At 39.0% G+C, this 25696-nt stretch overlaps 1 protein-coding gene across 2 annotated transcripts in view; it reads right to left on the reverse strand.

The window, feature by feature from the left end:
• Positions 1–23194, reverse strand: part of TTC8 (tetratricopeptide repeat domain 8) — a 45549-nt gene extending 22355 nt beyond the window's left edge. Inside the window, exons 1-7 of one of the 2 annotated variants that reach the window (XM_048307128.1) lie at positions 22991–23194; positions 14842–14871; positions 11792–11912; positions 5349–5412; positions 5041–5200; positions 4186–4275; positions 459–503 (exon numbers count right to left, since the gene is read on the reverse strand). In XM_048307128.1, coding sequence (XP_048163085.1) covers positions 459–503; positions 4186–4275; positions 5041–5200; positions 5349–5412; positions 11792–11912; positions 14842–14871; positions 22991–23098 — 618 coding nt within the window. In that variant the 5' untranslated portion in view covers positions 23099–23194. The remainder of the gene's footprint in view (positions 1–458; positions 504–4185; positions 4276–5040; positions 5201–5348; positions 5413–11791; positions 11913–14841; positions 14872–22990) is intronic. The other variant, XM_048307127.1, reaches the window with a different exon arrangement.
• Between the last annotated feature and the right edge of the window lie 2502 nt (positions 23195–25696).

Here is a 25696-nt window from a genome sequence, read left to right on the forward strand (position 1 = left end):
AGTTTAAAATGTCAATTGATGTTCAACAGTACCTGTTTTATCAGGTATTTTCACCTTCTTCTCTTAATTGACAGTCTTTTGTAACTTATACTCAAGCCTCAGGACTCTGAAATTTCTAGGCAGTTCCGCTACCTGTCATGTAGTTTCAGCTATGACTCAGGCCTCAGTAAATTCCATGAACACAAATTCATTACATTCAGAGACCTTATCATATTGATAGATGAGGAACCCAGTTTTAAGAATTAGAATGTTTTGCTTCTCAAAAAAGATAGCAATCCATATCTTGGTATTTACCAATTATCACTCCAAATTATCACCCCTGTAAGAAAGGATTTCTCCTGCTTAAACAACTTTTAATGCTTCACTTCTGTACGTGTGATGGTCTGCCCGCATCCTTAGTTTAGCAGAGTACTGACATACATAATAAAATCTGAAAAAGGAACATATGAGTTACTTACATTTTTTACGTCATTTTCATGGTGAAAGATATATTCAAACAATGCCTGTCAGAAGAATATTTAAAACACTGTCATATTTGAAGAGAAAATTTGGTAATATTCTTTTAGAAGAATACAGAATATCTTGATTATGCTAGGTAGAATTTAATTCTTTGGGAAAACAATCACATTCACACATAACAAATGCTGACATTTACATTTATTTAAGACTCCAGTAGACAAAAACTGTTGATGCGCTACATTGTCATCACAGGAAAACATCTTAATTCCTAATTTGTTGCTAAAAGCTTAGTGGAATTGCCTCTTATCTTTGGTGCTTAACATCACTTTAAAACAAAAAAGGCAGCTATAACTTGAAAGTGAATATATATTTAAGAATCTGGCACCATTTTCATGACTTTTTAACTGTAAAATCAACCAGTATTCTAAAAAAAGCTTTTTGCAATGGACGCTCAGTTGCTTACATAGTGTTAAACCTACTGAAATTAAACATAGCTTTATTAAGAATGCAAGCTGAGCAAACTTTGCCTTCGGGGAAAAAATTTTTTATGCTCTACAGTATTTTGGGATCTGTAAAGGAAAAAAAATTCTTTTAAAAAATTCTTTGAAAATGATAAAATACATGCTAATAATATTGTGCTTCTGAAACTCAAACACACCATCATAATACCAAAGCTTAAAGAAGTCACATGCATCAGCCCTGCTGTGGTTAACTGCTTACAAGCCCACGGCAATTATGCAGCAAAAATAACTGCAGCTGTGTTTCCTCCTGTATAAAGCTAATTAAGTCATACTACCTTGTAGCTGTTCTGCACTAGAATATTAGATGAGTATATATCAGGTAACGGGGGTGGCATTTTCAGTGACTAAAATGACATTGAAAGCTACTGGATAAATAAATGGAGACTGGAAGCCTCTGTTCCCAAAAATCTATTACGGGTGCTAGTAACACAAGGTTCAATTGAGTTGAACCTTCTTCTGCATCCAAATCCCAGGTCTTAATTGCTTCAAAAGAACAGAACGTTTTCCTAAATTTGTTTAATTCATTCTAAAAAAAAAGGAGAAAATATTGCCCCATGAGGAAAGAAATACAGAACAAGACCTCAGTCTCCTAAGGGCTTCCATGACCCTTCTGCCAGATTTTCTTAGACAAAATTCTTAAAATATTTACCTTCAGGAAACTAGAGAATTACTAATGAATTGTAGTATCTTGTGAGGAAAATAAACCACAACCTACTTTTCTTCTAGCTTCAGTCAGAAAAGACACTGAACAGATGATTAAAAGACATTAAAGAATTATAAATAGTAACACATTTATAGGGAGCTTAGAATAGGTATGTAAGAAAAGAATAGACAATAAAGAAGTAGTGAAACATTTTCTCCTCTAGTTCAATAACAGAGAAGCATTCAGTAAAAGTGTGTAAATCTAAAGTGACAAAAAAGATGTTTTCTTGCATGGCTGGCATGAGGAATTTACTGCTGTTATGCACAGACTCTGACCTTCAAAAGGATTTAAGTGACTGAATATTCACTTGGATAAAAATATCTAGAGTTATCTTAGTAAGTCTATTAAAAATCCACAAGCTAAAAAAGATAAAACTTCCTGTTTCATATCAGAGAACGGTTGCTAACTGGGATTTACCAGAGGCTTTCTCTGGTGACAAGTGGTACCTTCTATGTCTATTATGGTGTTTCCTGGGATAGTCTTTAACATGGCTAATGCTAGTCAAAGAGAAGCCACATTTCTGTATACTTCAAAACACTGGAAAACCTCAAACAGGTAATCTAACTTAAAAAAAGATACAGTGAGGCTACTTCGCAAACACATAAGGAGGAAGTATGTAGGAGGCATTCATATACAAACATGAATAGAGTGGCTAATTATGTGAATTCAGTAGCTGCCAGGTTTATCACCTTTATGCACTTGGAGAGGTGATAGCTCAAGAAGTTTTAAAACTTTGATCAATTATTCTTAACAGAGAGTGCAGTCTCCTGCTTTGGCTTTAGCCTTAATGCTGTTTTGTTAAAAAAAAAGTTATAAATCCATGTAGCTCCAAATTTAAACTTAGATCTTACATTCTGTGTGAAATGTTAATGTCATCATGTATTAGCTTCATAATACTGACAAGTAGACTTGCTGCCTATGGATGTTTCTGTAACTGTTGATTTACATTTTTTGGCTTAAGCCTCTTTTCATATGAAACTGAAGGAAGACAAATCTGCCACAGAAAATGCTAATTAAAACCAAAAATTGTTAAAAATATGTATGTTTCTCATTCCTGAGAGCCCCTGTTGAGAATATTTCCTCTGAAAGCTAACCTACCTACTTAAATAGCATGTAGTTACCAATCACAATTAAAAGCTAGCTGTCGTCAAGCAGAACTAAGCCTAGTTTTTATGGATGTGTCTTGTGTTTCTTAATCTTTCCCAGGTTTCTTACATTCCCCCTGTTTTCCAGACTGTAATGGATTTATAATAATGTGTCTGCTGGCTGACTGCCAGCAAGGACATAACTGGACAAAAAACATGCAGTATTTTTTCAGCACTGATAAAGAACTGATTTGTAACTACCCTCAGATGACAGTCTGGAAGTCTTCAATTACCTCACCAGACTAGAACTTACTATATTTGATACCTATTCTTCTGCCTAGTTTGGTTATAAGGCCAAGGGACAACGATGCAAGCAATGGGTGAAGGACACAGTGCAATTACACAAGATTTATTTCCTTTGAAATCCACACTGAAATCAGGCTTTAAAAAGCAAAGAAATTTCCTGGTCGCTTATGAAAAACTGTTAACCAAAGTTTTGGACTGGAAGAGCTAATTTCCACCAGCACATTATTAGATACTGCTAGTTTTCTTAATAGTGTTCACCGCTATGTTTCTCAAAATAGACTGCATTCATACTGGTTTGTTCACCTTTAGACTGAGAGCCAAATACAGCTCCCTAGAGTGTGTTTGATACCTTGTGCTCCCTAGAGATAATTGCTTGACACCTCGTCCAAAATGAGCTGTTGACCTCAACAGTTGTTTTTGTGAATGCACTATGCGCAGAAAACACGTTCGACCATACGGCTAACTGGTTGTGTTGGGGAAAGATTAAACTGAAAGGCAACAGAAGGATGAATCCTCACACAACTTCCAGCTCCCTGCCACTCAGAGCTGAAACCTGTAAGTTGGGCAGATAACCTGGATAAACCTGTTCTATTGTCAGATAGTTTCATTGACCATCAATCGGATGATCTTAACTGAAAATAAAGAAGTATTCAGAACAAAAAAATGGTACCTTTTTATATAAAAAGTGTTAACTCATGCCATAAAAGCAAAGGAAAAAATCCAAATGTGAACATTTTTAGGCTGGGATTGCCATCTATTTGTACACAGAACCACATTTTCAGACACTAAACCACTTCTGCTGGTTTTTGCTCCTGGCTTTTGTTTTTTTTTTAGTTGCCCTTCATCACTCCTAGATGACAGTTCAAAGTTATTTACCAGTGGAATATTTATTCATATAAGAATGTTTTTCCTAAGTTATACTTTCACCATAACCTCTTTAGACATACCTTCAATTTCAAGCCTGGTAAACACTGTCAAAAGGTGTTTTGAAGTTCATATCTAAACCACTGTTCATCATTGTTTTTATCCTCAATCCCATGTACAGTTACATTACAATGACACCAGAAAACAAGAAAAAGATATCACAACACTAACTAAAATAGTTACATACCTTTGCCAGTTTTGGTTTCTGAGCATATTTTGTTAAATTCAGTCGAGACAGATTTATGAAAGGGCCATCTGGATTTGTTAGCATTGAAGCCTGAGGGGGAAAAGAAGCTTTTTAAGTGGGAAGATCCCCTACACTTTTCCTGAAGATTTTCAAAATATTATCAGTATACAAATAAAACCCCAAATTTCAAACAAAACATGTGCAGATTCACTGCTCTATTGTGCAGTACAGACTCTTCCTTTTTCTCCCCTCTCTCTTCCCATTATTTCCATACAGTGCCTAAGCATGTAGCTTGGTAGTTGGGATATACAACGAAAAAAAAATCTTCCAAGAAATACTTAGGAAGATTAGTTCCTACCCGTAATAGTGACAAGATGCCACATTTTGCCATTAATGTGATGTTAATATGTATTACATATTCTTGCTGGTTGCATTTTATTAATTTTGCCAACAGAATGGGATAAAACTAGTATAGATTATTCTCATCTTTTGAAGTGACAGACACTGAGTGCTTTGCAATTGTTTTGTAGCTATAGACACTTATGGTGAAATCATACCATAGTCTTTGCACAGCCTTCTGTGAATAAAAATGCCTCAAAGAGCCTGTGAATTTGGAATTTACAGGAATCCTGGTGAAATTGTGAATTTATGTGCATTTTTTTATATAAACAGACTAGGAAACACACAAGAAGAAGTATTTTCAAACTCTATTTTGAAAAGAATTTAAAAAATTAAAAATATTTGTCTCCTTCAAACTTGAGTTTAGATGCAGCTTTTAAGTAAACTACAGTGTCACTGTGCCAGATACTGTGACCAAGAAATCTTCCATTCTGAGAACAGAGGCAAGCGACTCACCGTGCCCAGCCTGACATATCCCCCAGAAGCACTAGTGATTGGACGAGCTGTGAGAGCTGTTCGAGGTGTTCTTATCGCCTGTTCCATGGTGCTTGGCCGTCCACTCTGCGTGCTGGGTCTCACAAATCCTGTAATAGGTCTTCCTGATTGAGTTACTGGCCTGAAGATGTTAAGTACATTATCCTTAAGTGGTATTTCTTGATACAGATTTTAAACAGTTATACCTGAAGCATTTCATGTTCAGAAGTTAAATTTATGATATGCTCATTTTTTACTTGTCACATTTTAAAAAATAAACTATCACATACCTAACAGCTGGGCTTGGGCCTCCACCTTGGCTAGTTCCAGGAAGTTTCAAAGATGTTCCTGGTCCTACAAAATAAGAGCATTTCTCATTTCACATTGAGATATTACTCTCTCGTCCAGAGGACTTCAAACATAATTGTGTTTTATGATAAACAATAAGCCAGAAATGTCTTTATTCAAACTGAGGGACGAAGAACTAAACAAAGACGAAAAACCCCAAATATTGCATTCTACTACTGATAAATTGATAGACTATTGCAAGAAACCTGCCAATGAACATGGTTTTCTTTCTTTCACCCTCTCCATTCTCTTCTCCATCCCACCTGGGGATAACAAACAACCGCCTGTGTGGAGCTTAGCTGCCTACTGGGATTGACCCAAACAATTGTCAAGAACATCTCAGAAACACCAGAAAGCGCTAAAGTAAGAAGGTTTCTGGAACAATGAGACCAGGCTAACTTGGAATGGTATATTTTCTATCTGGCACCCAGACTTAAGTAAACCTAAACCTTCACCTGTAGAGCAGATGGAGAATGGTATCTCGTGTCATTAGACCCTGGTAAGACCCCCACCCACAATTTAGACCTCTGTAAAGTGTGAACTCATCCATATCCAAAGGTCATCAACGAAAATACTGAACTGGCTTGAGCTCAGATGAACTGATGAAGGGTTCCCCTTTTCACATATTTCTGTTCTGACAGTGGATCATTAAGAATTACTAGTTCCTGCACATAGATTTTCATTCACTGACATTTGATTGGGCAGTTTTTCTAACCTGCTAAGTGAATGTCTATGAGATGGTTTTAAACACTGGGTTAAAAGCAACATATGACATCCATACCTTCCAGTCTCTTCACTGCTTGTTATTATGTAGAAATGAGATTTAAGTTGATGCAGATAATTCTTGACAACTCACTGTTACTCTTCTATGTATTTTCTGTATACTTATGAACGGCTTTTATTGCAAACATTTCCAAGAACTGAAGGTAAACTGATAGGTAGAAAGTTTCCTTCCTTCTTTTTTCCCCAAGATAAACCCTAAATATCCACCTGACTACAGCTGTATTCAACGTTAAATAATAATTAAAAAAAACTAGTATTAACCATGATCTCCTTGGTAAAACCAACCAAATATGCAACTGGTGCTAAAATAAATAAAAAACCACAGGATTCTCTCCCTTTTGGCTGGACACACTTAGGATCTCTATTGCTTACTTGCCTTTTACAGTCCTGTGAATCTGGACATTTTTACTCCACAACAGAAAGGGTGGACAGTTCACCCAACACAGTTTCTAACATGATAACTAGGGCACTCTCCAGAGAAATGAGGAAAGTGGTTTTCAGCTTTTCAGACTAGCAGACAAACATATTACTCTTCCACATTCTGAACCCCTTTTTTAACTACTGCTGTACTAAAAAAGAGGCAAGACATTAAAATTCCTTTTTTCAGACATGTTTTTTAATAACTACAATTGTTTTGAGTTTTTGGTGTATAGGGAGAATGCTTATAGGATATAGTTCCTTTGACCTCACCCCGGACAACTCAGTCCTTACTTTGAGAATCCCAAGCCAACTAGCTATGAATAGATGTAAGAGGCCACAGTAGTGCATGTGGCCACTAGAAGTGTCAGAATTTAAGAGTGAAATTTCAGTAGTCATGATTGCAGACAACTCCTTTAACTCCCCAGTTAATGAAATAGCTGTGATTATCCATAATGCCAATTAGTACAAGTTTCTGAAAAATATGCTGTCAAGGTAACACTTTTAAACAAGATTACAACATTAGCTGGTAATATTAATGGTGTTAAGAGTCCAAAAGTAACAATGGATTTTTCTGTAAAACAAAGTTCTAGGAAATTTTTGTTAATAAACAAGACTGATGGAAAATTAACACAGCAAAATTATAAAAAAATAAAAACTGGTGGAAGAAAGATTTCATTACATATGTGTAAAGAGGAACCACAGAAAAGTAGTTGTTTCCCATGGATCCAATACAATTTAGTAATTATTTAATAATGCATGAGTAAGAGCAAAGTCATTATTAAGACAGTTTAATCTGGAAACTAAGAAAGGGCAGATGTAAAACTGAAATGGACATGTAACTGATGCAGAAGGATTTGAACTGCTTAGTAGGCAAAATATAGATAATACCAATTGTAATATGAGAGGTGTGGCTACACAGTTTCACGTTTGTGAACTATGATTTTAGTGGAGGAGGATATCCTGAAATATCTGCCACAGTGAAAGACCCAAGTCAAGACCAGCTATGGCTAACACACTTTAACAGCAAAAGAAAAAGCCCACAGTCAGTAAGCACACATTTTTATTAAGTCGTATGTACAAGTCGAGTAATCACAGAACCACAAACTGGTGGAGGTCTGACGGGACCTCTGGAGATCATGTGGTCAAACCATGCTCAAGCAGGGACACCTGAAGCCAGTTGCCTAGGACCCTATTTAGATGGTTTCTGGATAACTCTAAGGAGGTAGACTCCACACTCTCCCTGGGCAGCCTGTGCCAGTTCTCAGTCACCCTCACAGTTAAAACTAAGTGTTTCCTGATGTTCCGAAGAAACCTCCTGAGTTTCAGTTTGTGCCCACTGCCTCTGGTCCTGTCACTGAGCACCACTGGCTCTGTCCTCCTTGCACTCTGTTTAGCAATTTCTGTGCTTATCTTTCATGCAAAACTGTAACACTGCAAAAGTGTAACATTAGAACACCACAGATGTATAAAAAAAGTAAAATGAAGCTGTAGAAGAAAACATGTTTTCAGTGTGTCAGCGGACCATTGTTTGGTTTGGTTACTACAAAAGACAAGTGGATAACTAGAAACATTTAAGAAAAGAGTTTCAAGATTCAACTCAGAGATATAGCTCAGAATGAGAAGATTGTTTAGCTTATCAAAGAAAAGATCACTGGATGACTTAATGACAGATTTAACTATTTACTTTGGAAATACACGTTTGAAAATAAAAACTTCGTATCAGGCATAAAATGTTCACAAAGAAGCAACAAGTAGAGTTATAGTTGATAATTCCCACTAAAGATATGGGACACTGATAAAAGCTAGCAAATTCAGTAATTTACAAAAGACTGCAGGGGGTTCTCTATCTTTGGAAAGTTCTTACACTTTCTGAAAAATCGTATAGTAGTGCATATAATATTATATAAGCGTAATATAATAATAAGAGCGTAAATAGTATTAATCAAATTATTTTTCTTGGAAGATAATCTCTATCACAGGGGGCATAAAATCAAATAAAACTCTAAATTATATTACTATGCTGTTTTAAGATAGATATACGTAATTATCTTGATTTTATCAATGATTGAAATTATCAGTGTTGATCACAATGTATAAACACATCTACAGTACTGCTTGACTGTGACCAAGCATGTAATGGGAGTTTTTAAAAATGTAATCAGATAGATATGCAATTGCCTACATCTATACAGACAAGAAAGCACTTAATAAGTTACATAAAAATTGCCATGTGGACTGTACTAAAGAAACTGAGAAAAATACAATTAATGCCAAAAAGGTAGTGGAAGACAACTAATTATTTTCCACTTGGAAGGGAATTGATGAAGCTGAAGAGAAGAAACAATGCATAGAAGAAACAATGACAGAGCTGAAGAACTGCTCAGTGAAGGAAGAGAAGAATGAAGTAGAGAAAAGCAGAAGAAAGAAAATCAGATAATGTTTGCAGGACATGATGCCAAAAGGTGATTTCTGACTGTTGCCTACACTACAGGCGTATGGATAAAATTCACGGCACAGTGAGAGCAGATTTTTTTCCTCTGGTTTCCCACAGTGCCTAAAGAAGCCAGAAAGGAGTAAAAGAAATCCATGTACTGATGGAAAAAGTGAATGAGCACTTGTATGCTCACTACATTTCCTCAAACGTAGAGAAAAAGCTGACAAAACACGATTGAACATGGTCTGAATTCCCATCTTGTTGGGGCCCTCCCCCTGCCGTGGGGTCCTGAGAGAGGGGCCCTGGGGGGGAGACACGGAGTTTCCCTGCCCCTGGTCAGCCTCGTTCCCCATGGGCTGTTTTGTGTTCCCCTGTGCGGGCAAGGACCCTCGGGTCCCGTGATTGCCTCAGTTCCTTGGCAGAACCCCGGCCACGCGGCTGGAGAAATAAACATCTCTGAAACATCTATCAAGAATCGGTCCATATATATTTCTTTTCCACGGGCCTTGTTGTTTGATACGCGTGTTGCAGTTTCCCCACTGTAACAAATGGTGGGTAATGCGAGCAGAATGATCCCCGATCCCTACAACGACTGATTTGTGAGTAAACTTTGGATTCCTCTTCTTGTTTTTGTTTTGCTATTCCATCTCTATACTATGGAGGAACTGTGGAAAGACTCTTGGCTCTCAAAGCCACATATGGACATTGATCTTAAACTTGAAAACATTCTTGAACAACGATTTGTAAATTTTAGCTTAATTCAAGCTCAAAAGGAACTGAAACACTTCCTTTCATGGTTGCTTAAGAACTTTTTCTATGTTTCTTGGGATTTAATTCGTACCAAAGACTTTTGGAAGACCGTTTGGACACAGTTAATTTCTGAGTCAAAATATATGCCGATGGAAGAATATTTCCGTGAATATTATTTAATTACTGAGACTGTTGAGCAATGTCAGCTGTGTCTTGCTGAAGGGAAGCGTGCCTCAGAGTCACGACCCAGGCCACGTGTGCCGAGCGCTCTGCGAGCAGCAGCGAGGTAGTTCCCGCGCGCGGGTGGAGCGGCGTGAGCTGCAGTGTCTGCAGCAGAGTGAGGCACGGCGGGAGCGGGGCAACCCAGTGGTGCCTGCCCAGCCCCGCGCAGCGTGTGGTGGAGCGAGCCCCGTGAACGCCCGACCGAGAGGGGTGGTGTGCAGGCGGCGGCCAGCGGCGCAGAGCCACGCCCAGCCGAAATGCACGCTGGAGCAGGGCGCGACGGGGTTGTCGCTCGGGGCCCGGCCAAGATGTGGACACAGCCCCAGGCAGTGGTAGCTCAGCTGAGAGCAGAGGAGACGGCACGCAGGGAGCTGAGAGGCGCAGCCCGGCCTGACCCGCGTGGCCCTGAATGCGACCCCAGGAAGAGTGCGCAGGCATGAGCGCAGCCCCGACGGCTCCAACGCGGGAATGAGTGAAAACGAAAGTGAAACCAGGAACGCAGCGAGACAGAAAACAGCAGCTACTTGGAAAAAGGAAAAAATCACTGTAGCTAAGGTTTTAGGAATAGTAAAATGGTATAATGTTAAACAAAATTATGGTTTTATAACAAGATGTGACAACCAAGAAGACATATTCGTTTATAGAACTGCTATTAAAAAGAATAACCCTGAAAAATGCATCCCAAGCTTGGGAGATGGGGAGGTGGTGGAGTTCAAAACTGTGCAAGGCAGAAAAGGGTTACAAGCAGCAGAGGTCACTGGGTCTGATGGTGTTTCTGTGAAAGGCAGTATATATGCTAAAAATCATAGTCATGTTAGACAATATCTCCATTATAAGCCCTCCCTACAGTCTCCCTTTCCTAATCCCACCTTTCCCTTTTATCCTATATCCTATTACCCCCAGTGTATTCCCAATCCAATTTTTTCACCCATGGTTTCCCTTACAAAACCATGCCTTTGCCAATTGTTTCCCCAAAAATCCCTTTCCAATGCCGAGTGGGGGATGAAGAGGGGGAGGGAAGAAATTAACTATTGTTGTTTAGAGTTCCAACAGGTACAAATGGAAGAAACCCTCTCCTGCCTCAGTTTCCCCACAAAACATGGCCAGAGAGACCTGTCTCCCTTCTGTCAGCCTTAAGATGTTCCAGAGAATCTGTTTGGACATTTAAAGACTCAGGAGGGTGGCTTATTTTGTTTTGAAACTGTTCTTGTTACGTTTATCCAGTTGTTTTCGATGTTAAGTTTAAATCTCTTTTTGTTAAAAATAAACGGGTGAAATGTTGGGGCCCTCCCCCCCCGCCATGTGGCCCTGAGAGAGGGGCCCTGGGGGGGAGACACAGGGTTTCCCTGCCCCTGGTCAGCCTCGTTCCCCATGAGTTGTTTTGTGTTCCCCTGCGCGGGCAAGGACCCTCGGGTCCCGTGATTGCCTCAGTTCCTTGGCAGAGCTCCGGCCATGCGGCTGGAGAAATAAACATCTCTGAAACATCTATCAAGAATCGATCCATATATATTTCTTTTCCATGGGCCTCGTTGATTGATACGCGTGTTGCGGTATCTGCACTGTAACACCGTCTGACAGGCCTAAGTATTACATCATGAACACATAGTGGATTTCAACATTGCTACACAACCATAAAACAATCTAAACCACTATTTTTACCAATACTAAATGCCATATCAGGTCACCTCAGTTTGTAGTATTTTATGGTAGATGACATAAGAGACAACCAAAAGAGCTCTTGTTGAGTCAATGTATGCAAGTGAAAGCCAATCTTACGTGCAACTTGAGCAATGGCATTTTCATCCAAGATCATCTCTGCAATTCCTTCTTGATCCATATCGATTTCATCCACATACACCATTTCTGTCAAAGCTCGTGTTTTCAGGTTCCAGGCAGCCTGAATAAGGATAAAGTAAAAAGTAAAATATCTTCAAGACACTAAGTAAATAATCTAATCAGTAATTTTACCTTTTTAAAATTATTATTCATTCACAGTTTTATTAGGCTTGATAAGGTATTGACTTAAAACAGCTGAGTATATCCATCTGTCTGATGAAGGTATAAAAGGGAACTAAGTCCTTTGTTCAAAGCATCAGCTGTAAAAAACTGTGCAAATGTATACGCTAGGCATTTCAGATTTGGAGAGTATTGGAATATATTTTAGTGACCTGAACTGACAAATTACTACATTGTATGCTTTGGAGGATAATCTGAGCAGTGTGGAAAGGCAAGCATAACTCTATGTGACAAGCTTTGTGCAGACTGTGAAGACACCAAATCAGTGGGAAGAAAAAAGAAAACAAGAAAAATCTGTGGCAGCCATATAGAAATACTAACAAAAAAAGTGCAGATCCAACCCTGTTGATAATTTGATATGCTTGTAATGTACTCATAGAGCTGGCATGATAAAGGAAGTCACAAGACCAATCCTATATCTTCCATCGGATATTGAACAGATCATCATATATTTTCCAGAGTAAAAATCACTGCCAAAATAATTAGATTTGTTTCCTTTCTAACATAGAGTACACCAATCTGGTGAAAAAGCATATTTAATATTGGCTAAGGAGACCTTTCAAAATAGAAACAGACTGACGCTACCTTAATAGAAATAAAGGTCAAACTCACGGCAACGTTTGTTCCTTAAGTAAAGAGGTATGAGAAGATCTAAGTAATCATTTAATGAGACACTTCTCATTCATCCTGTCTTTTCCTCTAGATTTCCCTCATACTTCTATGCAAATTTGTAAGTGTCAATCAAAAAGAAAGTGTATCTAAAAATGCTGAAATACTTAACTATTCTTTTAAAAAGTGCTTTTTTCCAAGCAGAAGTAAAGGAGGGCTTCAGCCAGCTGATTCAACCACAATTAGAAACCTTTCTTCAAGAATGAAGAGAAGGGAATTCAGCAGGATGATCTGAATCTAGGCCAGACAGTCATAATCCAGATCTGCTTTATTTTATTTTAGTTTCTTCTTATATAGTAGGATGACAGCCTTTAACTAATGCTGAGATTTCTGTTAGATGTTCAACACCTTTAACAGTTTTTCATTATTCTATAGAAGTATTTAGTTTGTTGAATTTTTAATACCTTGATGGTACTCTGCTCTTTTCAAAGACTTGTATATCTGCAGGCAACATAACTATGTCTATACTGGGAATATGCTCCAATTAGAGCTCTTCTACAGCCAAGTACAGGCCAGTTTCTTACTAGAAGTAAGAAAATCCGCCCATAGTAACGGTCTTTTCCTGGAAATTGGAAGTAGTAACTCCTCTACACTAATTTCTAAAACTGAGGTCAGTTCTTTACATAGGCGTAAATGTATTATTGTGATTTTTCCACTAACTAATATGTGAAAATGTGTTGTTAAAACCAACATGTCTCTTTGGCATTACTGGGCAAATATCTGCCATAAAAAATAGATTCCTTAGGCATCTCTTCCAGTCTAAAGTTCCTAGTCCAAGGCTTCACAGCCAACAAAAAAATCAAGTATCACACAGTATTCCTTAATTACACATCTGTCTGTAGATTAGAGATTATCTGCTTTCTCTTTGTGGGACTGATAATTTTGTTTTGTGATAAGGACCATGTCTGGAGCTTATGAAGATAAACTGCATTTTTATGAAACAGCACTTATACAGTAGGAAAAGGAAAGGGACAGCTCATTTCAGACAACCCACACGTTCACAACATAACAAATTTAGCTTGTTTAACTCATAATCAGAACAAAATTTACAACACCTAATAGCAATTAAAGAGGTACAGAAATGTGATACAGTATAAAAGTATACAGTATACAGTATGTAAGTCTAAACTCCAGAAAGAAAAGTGAAAAAGTGCTTTTCACTCAGTTCATGAGAAGCTTGTAACTGAATCAAGTATTTTCTTCTTGTTCCTGAAAAGTCCAAAAACCAAATTAAAAATATAAACTTGGTATCTAAATTTAAATGTTTTCTCTGAATATGGTAACACACTTTTCTAGGAGCTTTTATTCGCCAATAATCCTTTCTATTATAATACATTTTATTCCATACACAATGAAAAACCCAGAATGCTACATTGTGCAGGGTACTAATTACACCCAAGAAGATATCCAGTAGTATTTCACTGAAACCATTCTATATGTAAACAACGTGCATGAATTCATGGAGTACAATTAAAGACCTGTAAAATATGTTACGGACCTGTATTTAAAGATAGCATTTCACACTGCATTTAATCTCTTCTGACTGTGGGCTGGAGCCAAAAGATGCCATCACCTGTGCAATACTATTCTCGCCACTGCAATAATCTAGAGCTAATGTGGGCAGAGTGAAAACTAATTAATTACTCTCAGTCTTCCATCACTTATGCAAATCATCATCATGCACCTACAAGGCTACCAGACTCTACACAAGCTAGGCAGGGAGCCTGAGCTGCAAGAGCAGGAAGAGCATGGGTAACAGCCCACCATTATGTGCATTAAATAAAACATGAAAGCAAGCCATAAGAGCACAAACATTGCTCTGTCTGTGAATACACCTTGTTTTCTTCCTAATCTCATCTACAGATGAAGGTCATTCAGTTCAAGGTAGATTCAATTTAGCTTTTAGAAAGCACTGAAATGCTGAATAAAGATACAGGAAGTACATGAGAGAAATAAAATTCTATCAAAGCTGCCTGTTCAAAATAGCAAAAATCTTCCCCTTATCAAATGTAATGCCTTACCAATAACAAAACCCAAATTTATGCTACTGAGGACTTAACAACAAAACAAGTATTATTCAGCATATCAGAAATTCTTCCCAATGATTCCATCTAATAATTGTATTTATGGAAAGAACTTACCTGAAACACAGTGTATTCAGAATCAAGCTCCTGAAAAAAGAGAAAACAGAAACTGAGGAATGTAAATGCCAAATAATAAAAACAACACCACAAATGCATTTATACTCTGTGACCATCTCATTTTGCACAAACATTTCTTCTCCAACACATATATCCAAATTTCCATTTTATTACATTATCTCAACTTACACACATTATGAAGCTAATCAATGTTTTGCACAATGAAAGTAAATTTGCATTAAGTGCATCTTTCTGATACCTTTGCTTTCTTGCTTCTGCTGGATCATGCTAGCCAAATCTTAGATTAACATTCAAGCATTATGAAGCTGAAAAATGGTACATTAAAATAAAATGAACTTGGAAGATGCATGCAAATCTCCTAAAAATTAACCAGATTATCGCACCATGGGCTTTAGAATGCCTACTTAATAAAATCCATCTTGGCACACTTTTTGAAGCTACTGCTGGAGATCACAATGATACCATTCAAGAAGACAAAAGAAAATTTCAGCACTTTTTCATGGCATTTTTATGATGAAAATGATGTATTCATTGTATTTGGACAGTAATACTGCAAGTAGAATAAATGTCAAATTAACAGCCAATTGCACTACCCAAAAAACAAAAGAAAAGCTACCAGATTGAGTTTACTATAAATGAAAAAGCTGGAACTTGCATCTACTTGAAAACTTGTGGTAAAATTGAGTAAATACTGACAGGAAAAAATATAGGTTTATCACAAATTAATGTGTAATTATTGTGTTTACATAATATTTAAACTACCCTTCAGTGCTTTTGCTGTTCACTTCCAGGGACTGGGGATGAGTTTTTCCTAATGTATTACTTTAGCTTAGACGACAAAGGTGGGAGATAGATGTTACTTTCTCTAAATCACTATTAGTCTTTTGTAGTGTCAGATCATTTCTGCTCCTGGAGGCAGGGAAAAATTTCTTGCATATCTGGCATCGTGTAAATCTATGCCAGTTAAACCAACTACATCAGACTGAATATACAATCTTCAAGTAATTCAGACTATAGAGACTTATGAAGGTCTCTAGTCCAAAGTCCTGCTCAAAGCAAGGTCAGCTATGAGGCCAGTCGAGGTTGCTCAAAGCCTTGTCCAATTGGATCTTGAAAACTTGCAAGAATGGAGGCTGCACAAGGCGACTGGGCAACCTGTTCCACTGCTGACCATCCTTATCGAGAAATGTTTTTCCCTGTATCAAGCCAAAGCCTCCTTCACTTCCCTACATCATTGCAAGCAGTCCTTGTCTCCATTTTCTCGATAACCTCCTTGTACGTATTAGAAGACTGCTATTAGACCCCACCAGTGTCTTCTCCCAGCTCAAGCACTGCCCTGCTGCTGGCTTGTTTTGCAGCCAAGACACAGAGCTGGCTTCTGTTCCACCGTGAGAATGGCAATGTCAAGCTAACCCCTCTGTGGTATGAGACATGGTCTACTTCTTTCAATTTGAACATTTGTACTCAGTAAATTCTATGACAGCAGGGATCTGGAATACTGGTGAAGGACACCTTCCTTCTGTAGTGTACTGAATTTGTGGCCTTTAAAGGATTGTATTTGGAGCCAAAAAGTTGTTCACTGGTGTTAGAATGCATAACACATCTTACATATTGAGTATTCCATGGAATTAAACATTAATTCAGGGATTAAACTCAGTTGACTGTGACGTACCAGGGCCTGACTAAGGCACTGAAACTGGCTTTGCATTTTAGTTGTATGATTAAATAAACTACAAATTCTTTTATGTAATAAGTAATAAAGGACATTGAGATATTTCAGCTTGCTTTTTATTCACCCCATTGTGTCTGCGTGCTACAGCACATATGAAGATGGTTTCAAGAGCAGTAGATGATCTTCATACCATATGTGCTACAGTAACTAATGAGGACAAGTTAGGAATATTTTGTCAGCACTAATACAAAAATGCCTTGATGTTATGGATGTGTACCTTACTTTAGGCACTGTTCAATAGTTAAAAAAATAATTTTTAAAAAACCAAACAAGTTTGTTTATGTAGGAGCACTTATATTACCACAAAATTCAGAAATTACATCCCTCATGATTTTGGCAAAAAAGTAGAGTTGATCAATAATACTAACTAAAACCATTGCTCTCTCATAATTGTAGGTGAGAGTATGCATTGTTCATACATGCTAATACATTGTTTCAGTTTTTGACAAGAGGTAACTTCAGATTTTAAATAACCGTCAAGAAGGTAATAGGACCCTCACATTAAACAAAAGTATGGAATAAAAAAAAATTACATTAAAATATAATATACTTTAACATGGGTGGATCCAGCAGTTGCTACTCATTCAAGTAATCCACTGGAACTAGATTTCAAATAAAGAGATCTTTGAGAGGATTAACAAATAGCATTGCCCTGTAAGATTGTCTCTCAAAACAAAAGCTCAAAATTATTCTTCATTTACACATATAAAGCTCCCTTGAAATTCAAAAGATTGTAAAAACAATGAAGGAACTATTTAATCCAGACCCCTAAATCCACTGAGAGCACTTTAATATTAAAATGTAAAGTCAGTTTATTTGAATACCAAAAATACTAAGAATAATTAAGTTTTTTGACACTCATAGCCTGGAAGAGGGAATATATTACATACCTTATATTATAATAAGGCTTCACTCTACAATTAATTTCAGGTGAGTATAATATAATACATGCAGAATATGAAAATTATTATATTCTGAAAATGCTCTTCAAATGATTAAGAGCAGAAACACAATAAAAACCCCCAAACCTTTACTCAGGTACAATGTCTTCACTGCAAGCATCACTATTTTCATGCACAAACTTACAGCCTCTTGCACCAATAACTGATTTCAGTTGAAGATGCTTTTTCAAATCAAGTCCAATGCCCATAAACATAACAGTGATAATTTTATTATGACCTTACAAAAACAAGTATGCAAATAATAGTAGCTGAAAGTTCAACATGGGAGAAGAAAGGATGAATGTAGTAGTCCTCACACAAGACTACTAATCAAGTTAAAGGAAGAATATCCACTATATGTCTATTAATTATATTAGGCAATTCTTTTTCAGTTGTTAAACTAGAGCAGGCCTCATACATGGGTTCTGTTTATTGCCTTGAATCTGACATATGGAACACAAAGACTAATCAGATTAGGTGACTAATCAGGATGATCAAGAGAGACAGTCCTGGATTGTATTTCCTCTAGGTCATGCTATTACTATAAACACAGAAGACAAGGCCTGTTTGCTTACAATAGGAAATAATTAAACTGAACATCAGTATTTTACGTGTTTGTATGCCCAAATGCTAGTCACACAAAATACAATTTTCATTTATCCTAAGATAAGAATGTCAGCATAGAAGTGAATTCTACCAATACCATTTATATTCCTAATTCTTAAATGAAGACATGCACAGGATATTTTATGGAAAAAAAAATTTCAATCTTCCACAAGATGTAACTCAGTAGCAACTAATTATTCTTCTATCACAATGTCATTTACTAAGAATTCTTCAGGAAAACTTCGTTGATTTTAAAACATTTCAATTCTGTTGTTGTGCTCTTTAAGAATTCAAGATGTATAATGGCATAGTATTTGATACTGCTATGTAAGAAAATTTCTGATTCATGCCCAGCTAGCTAAAAGGTCAAAACAGTACCTTAAAAACCTCTTAGGGCTTACTGCATCTGGTGAAAGGGTTCAAAGAGAGTTCTGCATCAATTACACAGCCTCTAAATGTATCTACATGTGACTATTGATTGGGTCATCAGTAAACTTCTGTTTAAGACTTTTATATCATTTTTTGCCATGTTCTTAAAGGAGAACGTCTTATCACTATACTTGTGATAGAAACATATCCTGATTACTAAGCTATATGTACAGGGAGTAGTAAATCACAACAGCGATCAAGACGTACCAGTCAAGAAAATTTCTTACTACATTTTTAAGTGTGGTGGCAAAAATGCGCCTACTTCTAAGGCCATTGTAAAAAGTGGGCTTCAGCATCCCATAGCTCTGGGAAAGATACAATGGAGCAGGACCAGTGCTATCATTTAGCAGATGAGCTGGGAAAAAAGTGGAGGCTTTCAGACAGGAAAGGCCAACTCTTTCAGGCATGAAAACACTCTCCAATCATGCATTGTTAGTCTCTTCCTTTACTTATCTGGGGTTACATTACACGTCTTAGAAGGGAGAAGGCCAGTTGCCTGAGCATGAAAAAGTTCTGACCTGTAAGAGTCACTCTTTAACTCACCCTGGGAATGTCTTTAAAGGACACCAGCTCCTGTGGCTTAAATTATATCCTAATGAATGCTGTTCAAGGAAGTGAGTCCCTGAACAGAGACAGACGCTACTGTTCCTACAAGATCCCTCTTTCCCTGGTTGCAGAGGTTGGGAAGCACATGCTTAGCAGAATATGGGACAAGAGGATAAGAACAGATGGCACAGCGATTACAGCCGTTGAGTATTCCCTTGTGCTGCACAGCAGCTCACTTAATCCAAACTGTCTGTAAGTGTTGTCATTTGTCTGTCTGCTTTCCTGGTGCGCAACAGGACACATCCTGGGTTTGATTTGCAGAAGTGCTACCATTAAGAGTTTGACCATTAAATCTGCTAGAATTGCTATGTATTTTTAAGCATTATAAACCACACTTACTGGGTTAGGTACCAAAAATGATACATACTGATTTTAGATAATTTGCCATCTTATATTAAAATACTACTGATGTAATTCACACAGATGGAAAACAGCACCATTTTCTGGTAGGTGGCTGAAGACGACAGAATTAAAGTTCAATCAAAATATTTAGGAACTACTGATTTCATTAACATGCCATTTCAAAAGTAACAGAGATAGCAGGAAATCAGTCAATCTGCCTGAGAATGGTCCTGGATTCTCAACTGTGGAAATAAAATAATCATAAATCACTTTCCTAATATTCACAACTACGGCAGATTAACTGATACACTGCTATTGGAATTAAATTCAGGATAATGTAAAATAGGATGAGACTAGGCGAGCCAGGAGAATTAAAAAATGTATGTCACTTATTTGAGTTCTAATTACCTCAGTGTTCAGCCTTGGATCTTAGTATCTTTCAAAGGTTTTAGAAAAATAATTATTTTATTAAATGCAAAGTATATATGCTACAATCCATAAACATGATTCAATTTTCCATTCTGTTGTATTAAGTAAGTTCAAAATAGTTTGTAAGGTTTCGAGGACACATAAAACATATTCTTGAGGCATGTTACTACTTCCTTTACTCCATGCCTGAAGTTTAGCAGGGTAAAGAGGACAGACTGGTACCTGAAAGTATGAAGTGTTAGAAAGTAATGAGCTGAAAGTGAGTGGGTAAGGAAAACGCCTGCAAGGCTTTACAAATGAGAAGCAGAATAATAAAATAAACACAAGCTTACTTGGGCAGATAACCAGAAAATATTAGAATTTTAAGTTCATTACAATAAAAAGGGTAAAATCTAAATATCATGAACACAGTTAACTGACAAAGAGAAAGGACATTCCATGTTAAATCTGCCATGAATGTTAAAGTTATATTCTAATCAGATAATCAAAAAATGTTTTGTTGAAGAGATTTTAGGTGTAACATTTTGTATGTTGAACTGGTTTGAGTTTGGTTCAAGTTGCACTCTTTAAAGTTATTTAACCAATATTCTGGTTTCTCCAACCTGCTGTACCACAATGAACAGGTGGTATAAATAATGCTACTTATTTTATTTCTTTTAAAAAATCTCTAAATTGTTACTCCTTACATGAAGTACTTCTATAGAGTAAAATACATTTGGTGTCTGCAAACTTTACTTGAACACTGCTGTATGAAATCTTTTCAGACAAAGACTGAAACATCCGGCCAGGCATTTTTTAATGTTATAGAGAAAGCCTGATTTTTCCCAATCTCAAGTAGACATACTTTCATATACTTTTAGAAGTCATTCATTCCTGCTTAAAATGAGCTCTTAATAAGGATTCCTCAAGAAGATTACATGAGGCAAGAACCAAACTAATCATATTTCAATCATATTTGCCTCTCTTCCACCTGAACTTTCTGGTAGGTTTGAAATGCACTGCTGCTGAAGAGCACTTTTTTCACACAAAACTGTGAATAGGAACACAGTTCTGAAACGAACATACTGAAGTTATAAAGTCCAGTCATTTGCACGCAATTGTGGCCTGAAAGTTTTTTCAAAACAGTGATGAAGCCTGATCTTAAAATTCAGAGACTTCATGTAAGACTTTTAAGAGCTTATGATTTGATCTGGTATAGACAATGTTCACAACCCCACCCTCCACCATTTGTCAAAGGAAATTATCTTAAATGTTTTTCCTCCTTCATTCTTATAAAAGATGAATCTTATAGGCTGGTGTGAACATTTCAAAGATTAAATTAGGTGGTATATATAAATTAGGTGGTCATATTGCTGGTATATAAGGTCCTTGTTCTCTAAGGAAAATGTGTACTTTGTCTAAGAAAACAATTTAATTTATGCACTTAAATGTTTCACCATGTGTGATCTATATTTGGAAGAAGTAAAACCAATTAGGATCTACATCAGAGAATTACAGAATGGGAAGAATTTGAAATGGACCTTAAAGAACATCTAGTTCCACCCCACCCTTGCCATTGACAGCGGCACCTCCCACCAGATCACATTGCTCAAGGCCTTATCCAACTACATCTTCTCACTGCTGTTTTGTTAATTTCCTTGTAAGAATTTTTTCTCAGCCTTATACACTTATTCCTTACTAGTGCTACCGGAAACAGCCCAGCAGAAGTTTGGAATTGACAGGTGTAACATTACCATTTTATACCTGAGCTTAAGCACAAAAGAAATGCAGTTGTCTTTACATTCCCATGCTGAGATCATAGATTGAAAAATGTTTTACTCATTACAAACTTTATAAATTAAGAGCAACAGAAGCATATTTGCTGTTATCTGTGCTATTTCAAGAGTTTCTTTCACAAATCAAATGTTGTTTCCTTCCATATGCAAAGATTACATATGTAAAGACCCAATAATGTAAATACATATGAATAGTACAGCACTACCATGGAACTAATACTGAGTCCCATTTAGGGTTCACAAATAATGTTTTTGGAATACTTTCTCCACTAAAAACGTTTCTGCTGATGGCTCCTTGTTGGTGCCTTACAGCATAAAACATAAAAAAAGAACCTTTTAAATATCTATCCTAAACCAGTTTAAATAATTATGGTGCTTTATATTTACGCTATTGTGTGGCCATGCAGCTTTCCTTAAAGACTTGTCTTTTGTGATGAAAAGAACTCTGTTCAAGATTCTTAAAATATCTGTCTATAGGATGCTTTGAAAGACACATTTACTGTAAAGTGTTTAAGATGAAGTCTGTTCAATTACTGTTTTTAAAATATGGCATAAAACATGTTTACATGCACATAAACATTAATCCAAAAAACACTTTTTCAAATCCTTTGTTCTTACAGAAGGGTGAGAAAATATGTAGGTATTGAAAAATATGTCCTACGTTTCCAGAGACTCTGCAGCTGGAAAAAGAGCAAAGAGAGACCTATGCAAACGCCTTCTGTGCCAAGGTAGGGCTCGTACGTAAGCTGAGCTAAATGCACGTGTGATTTAGTCAATACAGGGGCTACGGTATCTGAACATCACTAAAAATCAACAGGAACATCCCTAGCAGACCCGATTTTTAATCTTAGATTTTCTTCCTTTAACTCCGCAAATTCTTGAGTGAGTTGAAGTTCTCGTTGTGAGGATCCTGTCCCCCACGGCAGTCTTCACGGTAGCACTCCGGCAGTACCACACACCCGCGGCGCCGCTCCTCTCTCCCGGAGGGGCTCCCCCGGGGCGTGTCTGGGGAGGAGCCGCAGGGCCGGCTCGCCGCCTCCAGGCTCGGGAGAGAAGGGGGGAGCGCGGAGAGGCGGCGCTGCCCGGCCTTCTGCTCCTCCGGGAGCTCGGTGCGGCCCAGCGCTCCCTGCCTCGCTGACCGGGGTCGCACCCGGCCCCGCTGACCGGGGTCGCACCCGGCCCCTCCGGCGGCTGCAGCAGGCACAGACGGGTTCCGTGGTGCTGCCGCCCCTCACCGCCGCCTCCCGCGACGGCCCGGCCCCCGCTACCTGCTCGCCGGGCGGCCTCTCCAGCAGCTGCGAGCAGACATCCGCGCACTCCCGGAACTTCCTCCGCCTGAAGTAGCTCCACGCCTGGAACAGCGGCTCCAGCCCCATCTCGCCGGCGGGAGCACCGCAGCAGCTCCGGCCGGGACCCCCCCGCGTCCCGCCGCGTTGCCGCCGAGCCGGGCCCGGAGCGGAGCCGGCCGCGCTCGTGCTGCCGCGGAGCCGCCGGGCCCCGCCTCGGCCGGCTGGGGCGGAGCGCCGGGGCCGCGGGGGCGGTGGCTCTGGGCGGCCTCCGGGGACCCTGCTGCGGGTCCCCGCCAGCTGTCCAGCTGCCCTGCGGCCCTGGGCACGGAGCTGCGGCCCCGCTGTTGCCCGAGCCCCTCCCTGCCAGCGCCTCTCGTGGGCTTATTACATCCGTGATTGAAAACAAAGTTTGATCTGTAGTACTGGGATCGGTAGACTTCCAATAACTCCATTGTTCTTAACTGTTGTTTTCTGTCCCATTATCAAGAGCCGTTTGGAGTTAGAATAAATGCCTAAACAAGAATAATACAGTCCACTAATCCATATTTGGGTAAAATGTCCTTTAGAGCCATGGAGCCCTGGTTGAGAAAAGTACAGATTGCTGTGAACAACACTTTTCAATCTTGCAGACTCCATCAGTTTCTTTAGTCCATCAGTTTTTGCAGGAAAATTACCAGACTGAGATATTTAGAGATTTAAAAGTTGGAATACAGTTCCTCCTAGTTTATGTGTACTACAAAATGGTGATTGCAACCACCAACCGAAGTAAAAGGAAGAAAAAATCCCTAGCGATGCTTGGAGCAATAACTGCATTTGTGTGAAAATCTTTGAGGGATGAACACTAAGAAGACTGCTAAAATCTCATTGTTGGCATTTAAAGAGATCATTCTGGTTTTATTGCTTTTGTCTCACCTAAACTACCCATTTGTCCAAGATTAATACCCAGGCTAGCAAGATCAATGTCAGGTGTAAAGATGGAGAAGCAGAAGTGGCAGTCCCAGGACTATAGCTAATTCAAATATGAAGTGGCTTGAACTAAAGTAGCAGTTATAGACAGCTTTGTTTTGGTCGTCCTGTGAGTAGTGCACAGGTCTTAGGGTTTGCATGGCAAGGCTTTGGGTGAGAGCCCATATGAGTGGCTTCTGTGAGAAGCTGATAGAAGCTTCCGCTATGTCCAATAGAGCTGCTGGCCAAGGCCAATGGCAGTAGCACCTCTGGAATAACAATTTAAAAAGGGGAGAAAAAAACTGCACAACTGCAGCTCAAGACAGGACTGAGAATATGTGAAACAACTCTGAAGGCACCAAGGTCAGGAAAGAAGAAGGGGGAGCAGTGCTCCAGGCACCAGAGCAGAGATCCTGCAGCCTGTGGTGAAGACCATGGTGAGGCAGCCCATGGAGACCACAGGGTAGCAGAGGATGCTTGAAGGAAGCAGGTGGCTGCTCAAAGGAAGCTGTGACCCCATGGAAAGCTCGTGCTGAAAAGCTTCTGGCAGGACCTGTGCATCCATTAAGACAGAAGCCCACACTGGATCAGGTTCACTGACAGGACTTGTGACCCCATGGGGGACCCACACTGGAGCACCCTGTTCCTGAAGGGCTGCTGTTGCAGTGGGGATCCTGCAACACCCATATATCAAACCAGGAGTCCCGTGGAAAGGAAATGTATACGGACAGACAGATTCTTGCTAGATGTTTCAGAGATGTTTATTTCTCCAGCCGCATGGCCGGAGCTCTGCCCAGGAACTGTTCCAGTCACGGGACCAAGGGTCCTTCTGCCCGCGCAGGGAACACAAACCAACCAATGGGAACGAGGCTGAGCAGGGGCAGGGAAACCCCGTGTCTGTGCCCTCAGGGCCCCTCTCCCAGGGCTACACGGCAGGGGAGGGACCCCAACACCTCACCCGTTTTATTTTAATAAAAGGAGAATGAAAACAACTGGATAAACATAACAAGAACCGTTTCAAGACAAAACAAGCCACCCTCCTGAGTCTTTAAATGTCCAAACAGATTCTCTGGAACATCTTAGGGCTGACAGAAGGGAGACAGAATTCTCTGAGCATGCTTTGTGGGGAAACTGAGGCAGGAGAGGGTTTAACTTCTTCCCTCCCCCTTTTCATCCCCCACTCGGCATTGGAAAGGGATTTTTGGGGAAACAATTGGCAAAAGCATGGTTTTGTGAGGGAAACCATGGGTGAAAAAACGGATTGGGAATACACTGGGGGCAATAGGACATAGGGTAAAAGGGAAAGGTGGGATTAGGAAAGGGAAACTGTAGGGGGGGCTTACAATAGAGATACTGTCTAACATGACTACGATTTTTTGCATATATACTGCCTTTTACAGAAACACCATCAGGCTCAGTGACCTGCGATGCTTGTAACCCTTTTCTCCCTAGTACAATTTTGAAGTGCACCACCTCTCCATCTCCCAAGCTTGGGATGCATTTTTCAGGGTTATTCTTTTTAATAGCAGTTCTATGCACGAATATGTCTTGCTGGTTGTCACACCTTGTTATAAAACCATAATTTTGCTTAACATTATACCATTTTACTATCCCTAAGGTCTTAGTTGCTATGATCTTTTCCTTTTTCCGAGTGGCTGCTGTTTTCTGTCTCACTGCGTCTTTGCTCTCTCCTTCGGTCGCTCCCGTGTTGGAATTGTCGGGGCTGCTGGTGCCCGCGCG

This window comes from Corvus hawaiiensis, chromosome 6 (genome assembly GCF_020740725.1).
Source record: "Corvus hawaiiensis isolate bCorHaw1 chromosome 6, bCorHaw1.pri.cur, whole genome shotgun sequence".
Taxonomy (NCBI): domain Eukaryota; kingdom Metazoa; phylum Chordata; class Aves; order Passeriformes; family Corvidae; genus Corvus; species Corvus hawaiiensis.